Source organism: Odontesthes bonariensis, chromosome 6 (genome assembly GCF_027942865.1).
Source record: "Odontesthes bonariensis isolate fOdoBon6 chromosome 6, fOdoBon6.hap1, whole genome shotgun sequence".
Classification (NCBI taxonomy): Eukaryota; Metazoa; Chordata; class Actinopteri; order Atheriniformes; family Atherinopsidae; genus Odontesthes; species Odontesthes bonariensis.
The window spans coordinates 20,561,595-20,576,403 of record NC_134511.1 but is presented as its reverse complement, the minus strand read 5'-3'; the positions used below and the strand labels follow the sequence as shown (position 1 = coordinate 20,576,403).

At 41.5% G+C, this 14,809-nt stretch overlaps 1 protein-coding gene across 5 annotated transcripts in view; it reads left to right on the top strand.

Annotated features, from left to right (window-relative positions):
* Positions 1 to 14,809, top strand: part of agtpbp1 (ATP/GTP binding carboxypeptidase 1) — a 39,576-nt gene that overhangs the window by 11,464 nt on the left and 13,303 nt on the right. For all 5 annotated transcript variants that reach the window (XM_075467835.1, XM_075467833.1, XM_075467834.1 and 2 more), the window contains 16 exons: positions 268 to 476; positions 578 to 755; positions 1,811 to 1,899; positions 2,239 to 2,355; positions 3,175 to 3,944; positions 4,087 to 4,170; positions 5,174 to 5,263; positions 5,510 to 5,658; positions 5,823 to 5,910; positions 6,361 to 6,505; positions 6,654 to 6,804; positions 9,361 to 9,541; positions 9,747 to 9,876; positions 10,380 to 10,511; positions 11,454 to 11,630; positions 12,574 to 12,725. In XM_075467835.1, the coding sequence (XP_075323950.1) occupies positions 268 to 476; positions 578 to 755; positions 1,811 to 1,899; positions 2,239 to 2,355; positions 3,175 to 3,944; positions 4,087 to 4,170; positions 5,174 to 5,263; positions 5,510 to 5,658; positions 5,823 to 5,910; positions 6,361 to 6,505; positions 6,654 to 6,804; positions 9,361 to 9,541; positions 9,747 to 9,876; positions 10,380 to 10,511; positions 11,454 to 11,630; positions 12,574 to 12,725 (2,842 nt within the window). The remainder of the gene's footprint in view (positions 1 to 267; positions 477 to 577; positions 756 to 1,810; positions 1,900 to 2,238; positions 2,356 to 3,174; positions 3,945 to 4,086; positions 4,171 to 5,173; positions 5,264 to 5,509; positions 5,659 to 5,822; positions 5,911 to 6,360; positions 6,506 to 6,653; positions 6,805 to 9,360; positions 9,542 to 9,746; positions 9,877 to 10,379; positions 10,512 to 11,453; positions 11,631 to 12,573; positions 12,726 to 14,809) is intronic.

The window sequence follows — 14,809 nt, the reverse complement described above, 5'->3', positions numbered from 1 at the left end:
CTTTTTTATCAGTGTCATGTCCGTGCGGTGTAGCTCACCTCTGCCTTTTCTCATCCCCATCTTCCATACCTTTCTGTTCAGCTTTGAAGCAAACACTGTAATTGATTGGATTTCATGTTCTCTGACTCTCCACACTGTCCTCTATATCTGTGTGTGCTTTACTGTTTTGATTTTCATTTATCGCGCCTCTTATCATCCCATCCAGCAGTGACAAAGCGATATATGCGTCAGTGCTTCATTTGCTTTTTCATATCCTCCCTTGTATAGAGACTAATGCTCGCCGTGCAGTGGATGGCAGCTACGTACCTGTCTTGCTTGCTCTGTACCTGGATTGGCATCGCAATGACTTGCGACATCGCCATATGCTGATCCGCAAAGGGCTGCTGGTCTGCCTCAGGAACATTACTAATATCAAAGTCGGTAGGAAGGCGTTCATCGAGGCAGATGGGATGAGGATTCTCTACAACTCATCCACTGTGAGTGAGAAATTGCATCTGAATAAGTAGCAGGTGGCACACGCACGTGAACATACTGAGATGTAGCTGCTCTTTACTCTCCGTGTGGTTTTTGTTTGTAGGAATGTCTCCCGGTGCGGACTCTGGACCCTCTGGTCAACACTTCAAGTCTCATCATGAGGAAATGTTTTCCTAAGAACCGCTTGCCTTTGCCTACAATCAAGTCGGCCTTCCACTTCCAGCTGCCTCACGTACCCGCGGGAGGGCCTGTGGAACAGCTGTACAGCCAGGCTCCTGGAGGTGAGGACACGGGACACATTCACAAACATACACACAATTTGCTAGTGTGTGCCTAGTTTATCAAAGCTTTCATGACCATAAAATGCAGACACTATTTTATTGCAGTCGTCACTGCTAGATTTAGTCCTTCATACCATAAAGGTACTCGGATATTGCTTATATCCCTGGATCAAATAACTGGTCAATGGCAACACTCTTGTCACTGCTGCACACAATGTGACTTTCAGGAAGAACAAGCCATCAGCTCTGCAACAAGCCCTTAAAGAAGGGTAAGACGTACGTAATCCTCAGATTACATAGATTCACTCCCTATGGCTGTCTCATTTATCTCACGTCACTGTAACTTCACTAATCTAACACATGACATGTGTTAGTAATGAAGACGCTTCATTCACATTACACAGAGCTTGCTTGCTCACTATTAGGCATATATACTTGCAATGCTCTCTAATTTTCTTCCTACATCGTGTCTACAGGCTGTCTGGTGAAATGTTTGATCTCGTTTCCTCTTCCTTCCAGCTAATCTTAGATTAAAAGTTTCCTGCTACAGTCTATATTTATGTATAGTACTAAGCTGACATAAATTGTCATTGTAGGTGTCCCCACACACGAGTTATTTTCCTTTGTTCGTGAGGAAAATAACAATTGTTACAGTTATACATACAGTTATGTACTGTACTTTGTGTTACATTCTAAGTCCTGAAAACATGGTACCGATTTAGCTAAATCAATCTGGTAGCTAACTCACCTTTACATAACATTTACTTGTCGTAAGATCATCAGCTCATTTTGGAATTTGTATTTGAAGAAATGTCCTCGGAATTTCTTCTTTTCTCTTGATCATCCATCTCTCGATCGTGGCTGCTCACATCTTTATTTTATTTTAACATTTCTTTGTCTCCGTCAGAAACTCATTTCCGAAGATCATCTGAGTTCTTCTATTTGTGTTGTTATAAACAAACTCAAAAACACATTTTAGATAAACTTCCAGCTTTGGGAAACGCATAGGAAAACTCCACATCGATAATATCTGTGTCTCTATGCATTGTGCCCAGTGGATGATGTGGTCGATGAAAGTGACGATAACGAGGATGCAGATACAGATACTGAGAATGACGAAGATGAGAAGGATAGTTGCATTCTGGTAATAATCTACACTTACTTTTCACATTAGAACATTGTGTTTTACACTTGCTTTTCAAAATGTGAATTCTTTTTCCTTTTTGGTGATACTGCTGTTCGTAATGATCAAATCAGAGAAGCACTGCGATGTGTAATATCATTTGTAAGATTGGCAATTCTGCAAAATGCTATTTGTGTTCACATTTCTTTTTAATTTCCAGCAGAGGGCAGTCATAAATCACTCACACACTCATATCAAAATGCCAGCCAAGTCTGTCATCAGACTCAGCAGCCTGTAAACACATGCAGGCTGCATAATGGGCAGTCTTGCATTTTCTTTTCTTTGTGTTCTCTCATTCAGAATGATGACATAGAAACAGACCTTGACAAATTACATCCCAAGAGGAGCATTAACCGTCCATTCGAGGAGTTGAAGGCCTACGAGAGATTCTTCTCTGAGTTATCTGAAGACTTTCAGGTAAGTGTTTGATATTGATTTATTTATTTTTTTTTTCATCACTGAAGATAGTGCTTATTGACTCTAGCTGTATCTTTGAAGCGGTCGTCATGCTTGGTTGTCGTGCAAGAACCAATCTTGACACCCTTTTCCGCGATTGTATGAAAATTAGAGACGGGTAGAGTTTAACGGTTTGCAAATAAACTTTAAAGTTTCCATTTTTATGATACAGTGCAAGGTATGGGGGGACTCAGTGTGGCTGCTGTATCCTGTTGTTGACAATCTGTAGACATTTATGCAGTTGATATGTTCTTTTTCTTTCTTATATTTAAAATATTTGCATTGCTGATAAAGTACTAAAGAGCTCTCATCGCCCAAACGGAGACGACACACCCAATAGTGTTAAACAAATGTTCTTATACTTGTTGGATTTTATCAGAACCAAACAAACGTACAAAACATGATATCTGCACTTTTTATGGGTCTATGGTCACCCTGCTTTTGAACCCCCAGTGAAGGAATTACTCTTTGACAAAGTTTGACAGTATATTCTATATTTAGATGTTAGGTTATATTGGTCATAACAGTAAGCCACCTGTCTAATTTTGTGTAGACCTTGTGCTGCCAGAACAGCTCTGACTGATCAGGGCACGAACAAGCGAGCACAGTGATGTTGGGAGCAGGCTGTGAATGACTGGTTTGGTTTCAGCTTGAAATATGTAGTGATGTGATTGGCTCACAGGCAGCTTTCCAGTCTGTACACATTGATTGAGATCTACTTTTATTGGAATATCATCTTTCAGAATTGACTCTTTATGTCATTATATATTGTTCCTCCAGGGGTATAACTTTGACTGCTCAAAGAGCACCTCTACTACATCTTCATCAACATCCTTCTCATCGTCAGCATCATCTCGGTCCACTCGGTCAATCGTGGTGCCCACAGCTGCAGCGCCGTCCCCAAAGCACATTCCCATACCGAACTCGCATGAGGATTATAACTCTGTTAAAGGACATCGCACTCGGCCCTCTCCCTCTCCCTCTGCTCCCACATCTACCCACAGTGCTCCTCTAACCCCTCTAGAGCTGGATACAATCCACCTTAATAAGGACAACACCAACATTCCTACTCCAGATGGACGTTCCAATCTGTCCTCATTCAGCAGGTCCCCCTCTCAAGGGCAGATGATCGACCAAGAACTAACGCATCCATTGGAGTGTGTCTCTCTAGATGACGAGGGGGGGCCGAATGCAGAAGAAGGATCGGAGGGAGTCAAACATGGAGACTCTCCAGTCAATAGTACGAGGCACATACAGTCCCCTTTACTGCTTGGAGGTATCCCTACACGTCGTGTAGGAGGAGGAGGCAGTAACTGGGGTTCAGATTGTGGCTCAGAAGGTGCTGATGATGAAGGAGGGGAAGGTGCGGTTCTGGAGGTGCCAGACACGGCCCTCCTCCTCCCACTGCATGACCCAGACCTTTACGTGGAGATGGTGAAGGGAACGCATTCTGTCCCACATTACGCTGAGGTGGCCTACCCAGACTACTTCGGTCATGTGGCACCAACATTCAGTGAACCTCTTCTGGAGAGACTTTATGGCGTACAGAGGTGAGACATTTTTATTATTTTATTTTTATTTTTTTATCAGACTGGTGTTTAACAAAAGCAATTTTGGGGAGAATTTAAAGTTTCCATCAGAAATGGTGGCATAAGAGCAGCAGAGTAAAACTTTGTGTCTCTGACTCTGCAGGTCCAAGATATTCCAGGACATTGAGAGGTTAATTCATCCTAATGACATCCTGGATAAAGTAGTTTATGATCTGGACATTCCCAGGTGAGTTTCCCGTGGATACCTTTTATCTAAAGCCCCTTTCACACTGAGACCCGCTACCTTAGCGGGTCCAAATTGCACCTTCGACCCGCGTCGAGCAATGTGAACGCTTGGCGTGTTAGGTGACCCGTGTCGCCTGAAGCCGAGTTCAGGGGGCGTTGCCTAGTGGCAGAGCGTCACACGAAACACATAAAATGCTGGGTGTGTACAATGACGTAGGCACAAGCCATGCGTCGGAGGTAGGGTTAAATACAGAGTGGCTTCCTCCCCAGATGCCCTGGCACATGTCAAAATATAGCCAGTCCAATCGTCCTCTGCCTCTCCTGCCGTTGTGGTCATTAACCGCATGGAACTTTTTCCTCATGGCCTTTAGTTTGTTGGTCACCTGCGTCTTGCTGCGTGGGAAACCGCGCTCTCCCATCTTTCTCACCAGCCCTTCCAGCAGAGGTCCATCCTTCACCGGCGTCCCCAACATGTGGCGGTAAATAACGTCCTCTGCTGGGAGGCTGAGGAGCTCGCGGAGCTCCCTGTCTCCCCAGTTGGCCATCTTCAAAAATGTCTCGAACTTGATGTAAAACAGAGTAAAACTTGTCCTCACCTGTCGCTGTTGTTCTGAATCAGCTGTCCATTCTGTCTTTTAAACTCCTCACGTCACGCCCACGTCCGACCCGCGTCGATTGCGTTCACATCAAACTCGGCTCGGCAAAAAGACTAGGGTCCGACGCGGGTCGAAAGGCGAGTCGAGTTGACGCAGCAGCCCGGGTCGGCAGTGTGAACGCAACAGCGGACACGCTAAATTCGTGGATTAAACGCGGGTTATTCCTCAGTGTGAAAGGGGCTTAAGTCAGTAGAGGAGAATATCAGTGCTTCAGAGTATATATTTAATCAGGATCTCACAGATAAAAGCTACAGCTTTGACGAAGCTGCCTATTTACTCTCCATGTTTTTAAAATGACTTCTCAACACGATCTATCGTTTCTTCTGAATTTTCGTCTGTCTTTTTCAGTTGTCCTGTGATTGAGGACAACGGTGAGTCCCTGAAGTTCAACTCTCAGTTTGAGTCGGGCAACCTCCGGAAGGCAGTTCAAGTTAGGAAGTAAGTGGGAAGTATCTGTTCTGGTGAAGAGTCGAGAGATAACCACTGATGAATGTTCCAATCTTAATTAGATGAACTTTCTGAAATGAGTTCATTTAAAGCTGTAGTCGGTTATCACTATGTTCAGCATATGTCTCAGAGCGATGTTAGACATTTTGGATTATAACCAACATATTTTTCAAGAGTAATGTTTGCGGGTGATGTTTGAATCCATATTTACATTTTTATCTTGTCGTATTTCTGCAGATATGAATATGACCTTGTGCTGAATGCAGATATCAACAGTAATCACTACCATCAGTGGTTTTACTTTGAGGTGAGCGGCATGCGCGTTGGAACTACTTACCGCTTCAACCTCATCAACTGTGAGAAGTCAAACAGCCAGTTTAACTACGGTGAGACAAACATCAGCATCTGAGTAAAAACATGAAGTTACAAACAAGCATACAGGCGATGTGTGCGTGATCGTAGCTATTGCATTACATTGGAGAGTCGTCAATGCAGCGGAGTTCACATTTTTTGTGTGTTTGCTTTTGTTTATGTGTGCGTTCATGTGCAGGCATGCAGGCTCTGATGTACTCTGTGCAGGAGGCCATACATGGCAGGCCTCGCTGGGTCAGAACAGGAACAGACATCTGTTACTATAAGTACGTAAACACAGATTGTAACATACATGTTGAGGAGAAATGCCTCAAAATAAACTTTAAAATGAGTATTTCAGTTGTATAGGAGAAGATTATTTTTAATACATTACTTATACACCCTATATCGTTACACGTTTCATGTTGTTCAAGAGTGCACGCTTCACTGTAATGTATCTTTCATAGCTTGATGAAAAATTCAAACGTTTTTGAAAAACCTCCTTTTTTTTTTCACTGGATACAATTTTTCAATGAAACATAATTTAAGAATGACTTCTTTATCAACATCACATTAAAATCTTAACACTTTAGATTCTGTGGAATCGATAAAAATTGTGTAGTGTCGCTCTAATATACAATACAATATTACAAACAAGTTACTGTCTGATGCTGTGATTTGGGTGCTTCTGCACACGGTTCAACTGTTGCTCGTTCAATGTTACCCCCTCTCCACAGGAATCACTTCGCAAGGAGCTCCATTGCAGCTGGTGGGCAGAAAGGAAAGTCCTATTATACAACAACCTTCAGCACAAGCTTCAGCCATAAGGATGATGTCTGCTACTTCGCCTATCATTACCCTTACACGTACTCTACTCTTAAGGTATTGTTGCAGTAGCGCGGTGTTCCCTGCACGCTTGAACATTTGCTTCTGGAAGTAAAACAAAACGATAAAAGCTAAGTGGGAACACCGTGTACCAAACGGTGTTCGTAAGACAGAAATGAAAACTACAATTTTTCATTACATACAGATGCACCTTTCCAAACTGGAGGATTTGAGGACACCTCAGATCTATCTGAGACAGGACGTTCTGTGTGAAACCCTCAGCGGGAACAGCTGCCCACTTCTCACCATCACTGCCATGCCTGAGTCCAACTCCAATGATCACATCTGTCAATTTCGTAAGTAAATTTAATGTGGGTGTCCGTTCCTACAACGTTTTACTCCCTGATGAGATACTGGGAAAGTATAAAGTATCATTAGCCCCCCTAGCTGCCTATTTGCTCAGTGTTACCATGATATTGGCGCTAAAATTCGTTTGTACGTCTAATGGCAACAAAGCACACACATTTTAAACTGTTCTGCTCACCGCTTGCAGTTCAGATGCGCGCTCTTTCAGTCATAGAACAGCCTTTCAGCTTCAGCCTTCCCGCAAAGCCAGCGTCATATGGGGTCTCCTTCACTGCAGCGTGGTCCATGATGTGTAACAAACAAATCCAAGCCTTTTCCCAATCGTGTTCCTGGCCTGGAAAAACAAACCCAATCCACAAATTGCTGGGTCTTTTGAGAAGCTTAAAAAAAAGATATCACAATGTTTTGTTGTCTAAACTCTCACAGCTTGATTTCTCTACTGATGCTTTGTCATGGATGGAATCTTATTTAGTTTCAAGAAAGCAGTGTACAAGAATTATTGACACATGCTCCACCCTGTCTAATAGCACAACTGGAGTGCCCCAGGGATCGATTTTAGGACCAATTTTATTTAGTCTATATATTAATGATTTACCCTTGATTTGCCCAGACGTTAGTATGCAAATGTATGCAGATGATACAGTTCTTTATGTCCATGCCAAAACAAGACAACAAGCTGCGTTAAAACTTACATCAGCCCTAAACAAAGTGTCAGATTGGCTAACATACAACTGTCTTACTCTGAATGTTAGCAAGACAGTAGCCATGTATTTCTCCATCAAGAGGTTTGATGTAAACCAGCAACCTGACACCTTTGTTAAGGGGGAGGGCATAAAAACTGTGGACAATTTTAAGTATCTGGGTGTTATCATTGACTCTAATTTATCATTTAAAAAGCACATTAAGAAGACATCAAAATGTGTCAGGGCTAGTTTAGTGAACTTTAGGCATATTAGACCCCAGTTGCCACTTCCTGCGGCTAAACTGTTCTTACATTCAATGATTTTTTTCACATCTGTCATACTGTTCTACTAGTTGGTCACAGGCAGGTGTGACCACCATACAACCATTAGTCACTCTCTACAAAATGTCTCTTAAGGTTCTGGACAAAAAGCCAAGAAGGTATCATCACTGTATTATAATTTCAAAGTACAACTTACTGTCCTTTGATAGTTTTATCTGTTTTGCTGATATGTGTTTAATGTATAAAATTATTAATGATCTTGCACCACCACCTCTTAAGCAATGTATATCACTCTGCAGAGATAAATTAAGAGTCTCAAGGTCCTCTGTGAGAGGTGATTGTTATGGGGGTTACAGGAAGACTTATTTTGGTCAATCAGCTTTCTCTGTTAGTGCAGTTAAAAAATGGAATGTAATTCCAGTTCATATCAGGAACAGTACAAGTTTTAACCAATTTAAACGATCATTAAAGACATGGCTAAAGGCTGATCAAAGATGTGACCATTAATCAATGTGCTGTATTGCAGTAAGCACTGCCATATGGTATGTGTATCATTTTGTGTGTGTATTGCTTGTCATATGATAATGTGATTGTATATGGTTTTATGTTTTAGTATGATGTTGTTGCTGCTTCTAGTGTGTGCCTTGTAGTGGCAACAGTAGGGCATGTATTGTCTATGTTTTTAACGTGTGTGTGTTTTAGTTCCCTGCCCAGGGACCACAGATGTAAATTAGCTTTTTAGCTAACTCTGGTACTAGAACTGTCTTGTACATGGCCCCTGTCAAATAAGCTAATAAACTAAACTAATATCCCAAGTAGACTTTAATCTCCAGAAAGGAAATCCTACCTCTCGCTCACTGTGACATGTGTGAAAAGGTTGTAGAAAAGAAGTCTTGCGAGCAAGAGTTTGAAACTGCTGGATAAAACGAGTTCCTTCCTCATGAAAATACTAAAACCTTTTTTTTTTTGTTTTTTTTTTGTTTTTTTTTTTTGTTTAGCTTTAGGTGATGTTTAAGGTGATAACACATCGTTTGTAGATCATGACGATTTTGTATGCCAGCATGGCTACAAGTCCATGTATTTTAGCCAGTTGTCTTAATTGCATTGACCATAATATCCAAACGTGTAATTTCTTTGTCATATAAGCTCTTACTGACATATCCAGACTTATTGAGTTCAGCACAGAAGTTTATTCTTGACTGCAGGGAAAAGTCCACGACTTTCTCAGCAAATGGAGCTCTCTCAGGCACAGAGTTTGATTGACTTCAGATTATTTGGTCACAAGTAATTTGTCATGACTTAAAGCTTTTGGCCCCTATAAAAGAAGAAGAATTTCACAAATGAATTATATGAAATGTTCCTTTCTGTTGGTCCAGCAACATTAAGGTGAACAATGTCAAATAAGAAAAGCCTTCGGGTATTGGGGAGTGCGTGCTTTCTCAAATAGATTTTCAGCTCTCTGTTGTTTGCTGATGCTTTTTCCCCGCTGTGGAAAACTTTAAATTGAAGAACCCTTTTTCCCCTTATTCCATCTTCCTGTGTATGTGTTCATTCTTTGCCCTCTCTCTTTCTCCCTCTGCAGGGAATCGCTCATTGATCTTCTTGTCAGCCAGAGTGCACCCCGGAGAGACCAACGCTAGCTGGGTAATGAAGGGCACGCTGGAGTTCCTGATGGGCACCAGCCCGCTGGCAGTCAGCCTGAGAGATGCCTACATCTTCAAGATAGTCCCCATGCTTAACCCTGATGGAGTTGTTAATGGAAAGTGAGTACAGGAGATGGAACAGAATTAACACCCTCACAACTCTCAAGAATACACTCATGTGCCGAACCTAGGCCTGCACGGTGTTCACAGCTTTATGTACATTAACACACATTAAATCTTGTCTAAAAGGTTTCTCTAGCTGTTACTCTGTTGTCTTCCACTCTGTATCCTTCCCTTCCCCCTTGCCGTCTCCTCTCTGCTGTAGTCATCGTTGTTCTCTGAGTGGAGAGGATTTGAATCGCCAGTGGCTGAATCCCAATCCTGAGCTCCACCCTACCATCTACCATACTAAGAGCCTGCTGCAGTATCTTGCGTACATACAAAAGGCACCACTGGTATGACCTCAGATTAACTGGAGTTGGATTAGTTTGGGGCAATTTGCACTTTGGAACAGAATTTTTCATTAACCTGTTGTTAACCGCCGTGCCATTTCTCCTGTTCAGCTGCACAGTTTATTCGGCTGCATGCCCACAATATTAAACACCAGATATAGTTTTATGACAGTTTTATGACGACACCCTCTGCTGGCCTCTGTGTTGCACTTTGTTTGAGCAGGTAGGATGTAATGGGATTTTTTTTTTAATGAGAGAAGGGAAAAGGATGGTTACTAAAAAGCAAGCACAAAGCAGGGTCAGCAATCAAAAGCATTTATAATGTTAATTTCTTTTAATAGTAATAAAGACCCTTTATATTAGTTTGTGTTTAATATTTCCTGAACATTTTCTGTACCTCTTAAATTCCTTTAGATTTAGTTGAACATTGCAATATATATCATAATTTCCTCTTCTACACTTTATTTTTTCTGTGTGCGTTTGTGTGTGTGTGCATGAATGCACAGGTGTTCTGTGATTACCACGGCCATTCCAGAAAAAAGAACGTCTTCATGTACGGCTGTAGTGTGAAGGAGACAGTATGGCAGACCAACATTAGTGCAACTTCGAGTGACTTGCAGGAGGACCTCGGATACAGGGTGAACACACACACACACACAGGCACACGCGCACACACACACACACACACACACACACACACACACATTCAAATGGCTTTTTTACAACCCCCAATTCCAAAAAAAAAAAGAGATGCTCTGTCATATGTAAATGAATAGGTTTAAATTTAAATGATTTAATACTAAACTAATGATATCGGCTCATCTTGAATTAAAGGGCAGCCATGTATACTATTGAGTAGCATCCCCTCCTCTCTGAACAACAGTCATCTGGCAACTGAGGAGACCAGCTGGTGGCCTTTTGGGAGAGGAACGTTAATCCATTCTTCTCCGATATGAGATTCTAGCTCAACAGCTTACACTTAGATTTGGTTTACTTTACCTTCCAAGTTTTAGTAATTCACCTTAAATTATTGCTCTGGAAGGCAAATTGCTTTTTCTTTCCATTTTTCAGTCAAACCCTTCTGCTAGACAGCGGATACACCTGGTACTCCGACATTTCTGTGGCCTCGTTTAGGTAGCAGATGTGACATATAAAGAGAGCTATAAGGAGCACAATACATTGAATTAGAAACATGTCATTTTTCAGAGCTCAGTTCCAGCACAACTTTGCTGATTAATGCAAACTGAAGATTTCAAACTTCTTTAATTTTTTTAAATTTTTTATTCTGGAACATCTTCTGTGGAAAAAAGCTAAAAATGAACGATCAACCCCTCCCCCAGTTCCGATGCTCCATGTTAAGTCCTTCCATAACGGTTTTGAGGAGCAGAACAGCGAGCCACTTGGCTCGAATCATTCCGGGCCAGGAGTAAAAAGGGTCTCCCAGGATTTACGGGGGAGACCTGATGCTGCAGCGCTGCCCTCACAGCTGTTACTTTAGTTCATTGTAGCTGCGGTGAATAAAATACAAACCTGCACACATCTACACAAACCCATTACAGTTTTCCTATTTTTTTTTCCAGACGCTTCCTAAGATCCTGTCCCAGATTGCCCCAGCCTTCAGCATGGCCAGCTGCAGTTTTGTTGTGGAGCGCTCCAAAGAGTCGACTGCCCGTGTAGTTGTATGGAGAGAGATTGGAGTAAAACGCAGCTATACTATGGAGAGCACTCTCTGTGGCTGTGACCAGGGCAAATATAAGGTATGTTTATTTGAGCTGGACACATAACAGACCTGTTTTATATAATCTATTTTATTGCAATAAGCTTGTAATTAAATCTTACCTTTATTTTGTTGAGGTTGTGTTTCTTAATATGTGTGTAGTTAATTTCCGGGCTGACGAGAACGAGATTCCCCTTTAAATCTCCAAATGTCCACCAGGTGGTAGTGTGGTGCTATTTTTCCTCTCCCTCTCTTTGACTAGTCTCTTTTCTTTTCTTTTGCTTCCTTTTTGGCTTCATTATATCCCTCTCTTCTTTCTCTTCATGTCTCTCCATCCCAGTGGATCGCTTTCCTACTCAATTTTGCCAATGTCAACATTTAATATATTCGGAGTTCTTGGATGCCCCCCTCATTCTGTGTGAAAGTGTTTGTCCAGATGTGCAGGAACTAATGTCCACTGAATTGTGGCTGCATATCTTTGCTGCCATGCCAAGTTTAGATGTTCCTATTTCTGCTCTTGGGAAAAAGAAACATGAAGGTTTTTTTGGTTGAACTAGAGGTTGGCTTTGTGTGTGGCTGCTGCTGTGCAAGTTTTCATTCACTTGTATGAATTCTTAACAGCTCCTTGAGCTTAAATATTGAACAGTGTGGATTTTATTAGGGTTGTAGGTACAGGTGCATATATCTTTGAACGTGTGCTTCCTGAAATTTAAATATATTATCATGTTTCTGCATATGAAATTTCCATACCAAGTGATTTTCAGCATTGAGAATTGGTTCCATCCACGGACTGCAGACTAGCAATGAAAACTCCACAGCAGCTATTTCGAAGTATGTCAGAGTTAAAGCCAGTTATTTAGGTGTATATATATCTGAAAATCGTAAGCACATAAGGTGATTTACAAGTTGTTGTTTTTTTCTGGTGAACACATGCTCTTTTTTTTCTTCTTCTAAAGTCTTTTTGATGTTCACGTTTTCTCTAGGGTCTTCACATCGGCACCAGAGAGCTGGAAGAGATGGGAGCTCAGTTCTGTATGTCCCTGCTGAGGTTAAAGAGGTTGACGGGACTCCGCAATCACCAACATCTGCTGGATTTGGAGAGCGATATCATTGGGACGCACACGAAAGTAGTCAGGTCTGTCTTGAAGAACTTGTTGGAAAGTTACACGTATGTTGCCACTGTGCTGTAGTGCAGGCAGTTTGGCTGTCCTTACATCTGGCTTTAATGTTTTGGTGCTTCAATCAAAAGTGGACAGCTTTAGAGTGCAGGTGTTAACGCACGTAGGACACGTTGAGATCTGTTCCCTTGGGCTCCGTTGGGCGTGGATCTGGAGACGCATGTGCCAACATTCTCTTTGACAGGTTGAATGCTAATGTGTCCTGGGCCATACTGAAGAACTCACCTGATACACATCCATGTAAGCAGTGGGTTTTTCCTTGCTGGTTTAGTGTTTGCAACAAAAAAAAAAAACAATCTGTGTGGAATGCATCTAATGTACTGGATGCATCATTCACAGAAAATTCCCTGCACCACATTTGTCTTAATTTCAGCAATGACTCTAACGAAACAACAATGAGCTCAGAAATACAGCTTTGAGTCAGTGTTGCAGGTCCTTGGGGCTGCTGGTTACTCAGTGCTCTTTAAAACGGGTATTTTGATGTTACACGGAGCCTAATGTGAAGTGTTTATTGAAGCGGGGAAAGTGATGTTGCACAAAAGACTCAAACAGCCAAGTGAGGGAATTATTTCAGCCAGTGAGGATATTTTTTATAGTGAAAAAATGTCTTTTTTTTTGTTTTGTTTTTTTGCAAGCTTACAGACGATTAGAAAAGGTTAAATGGCTCATTTTGCATGTCTTTAATCAGCAGAGGTGCGCTCACTCAGAGCTCTCCATCACCGATCAATCATTTAACCTTTTTGCTTAATTTACCTCTTCTTTAAAGTATATCAATTGCCTTGTCTTTTGAAATATTCGTCAAAGTACCACTTTACAGTGCAACTCAAGCAGAGCTGAGACATGTTAATATCTGTATCTATAGTAACATTATTCAGGACGCTTAATATAATTAAGGATTTTGCAGGAATTGTCATTAGATCTTCTGCTTTAATGTTTGTTGCTCACAGTTGACTGTGTGATGTTACCAACCGGATTAGTTGCATTTAGGTTAAAGACTTTATGAAGCGTCAGAAGTGGTCGTGGACGTCTTGTAATTCCAGGAGTGAAATGAAATACTGAGCTCTTTACATATGATCAGACCACTCGAGAGGGATGTAGCTCTCTAAAGATCACATGCACAACATTAAATCAGGTGATACAGCACCTCAGCACTTTGGTGAGGGCACTTTTATTCTCATTTGTGAACCAGCTATAGTCTGTCAGGAATGTTTGTCACGGTGTGACCGTCAATCTGTAGGTTTTCTGAAGCACTACCCAAGAAACAGTTGAAGACCTGTAAATATGCAGGGCTGCTGTGAGTGTAACCATTGTCTGCGTTGTGTTAAGCTTTTTTGAAGAAGGACCGACACTCTTAACTTCAGGACTGGACTTTTATTGCCTGAATATTGATAAAGCATACGACTGGTCAGCTCACGGTCAAGCACAGCACTCATTCGGCACAGCTTAATTAGAGAAAGTTAGCAAGTTTAGCTTAGCCTTCGAGCCAAGATCGCTAACAAACATTACAAGATAAAAACACATTTAGTCAAATGCAATGTTGTTGCCATCTTACTGAGCATGATATACAAATAATAATAATGCTAACTGCATTATTACATTAAATACAGTTTCCATATAACGCTGTGCTTTGTGTAACAACCTTACCATGGGCTCAATCCTCGTGCACTGGCACTGCGCATGTGTCACAGCCCACATTTATGTACTAAGGAGAGCCCTGCCGACCAGTGAGCATCCAAGATACATGAACAACAGCAAATATGATTGGCAGTCACTGTGGAAGTGGAATCAACACTATACACCCGTTACACTCCCCCTAGCTGAATTCCACTTATACACAACAATGACCAAAACAACACAAAAAAAACAAAAAAGAAAAAAAAAAAAAAACATCTGAGTAGGTGAGCAACACATTGGGCACCAAACATAAGTACAACCCAGAACAACAAAACAACAGAGATCACAAAGCATCAATACAATTTGAAAACATCCACAGCAAAAAAAAAAAAAAGTATGACAAAGTGAGCACCTCCGTGAAGTCACA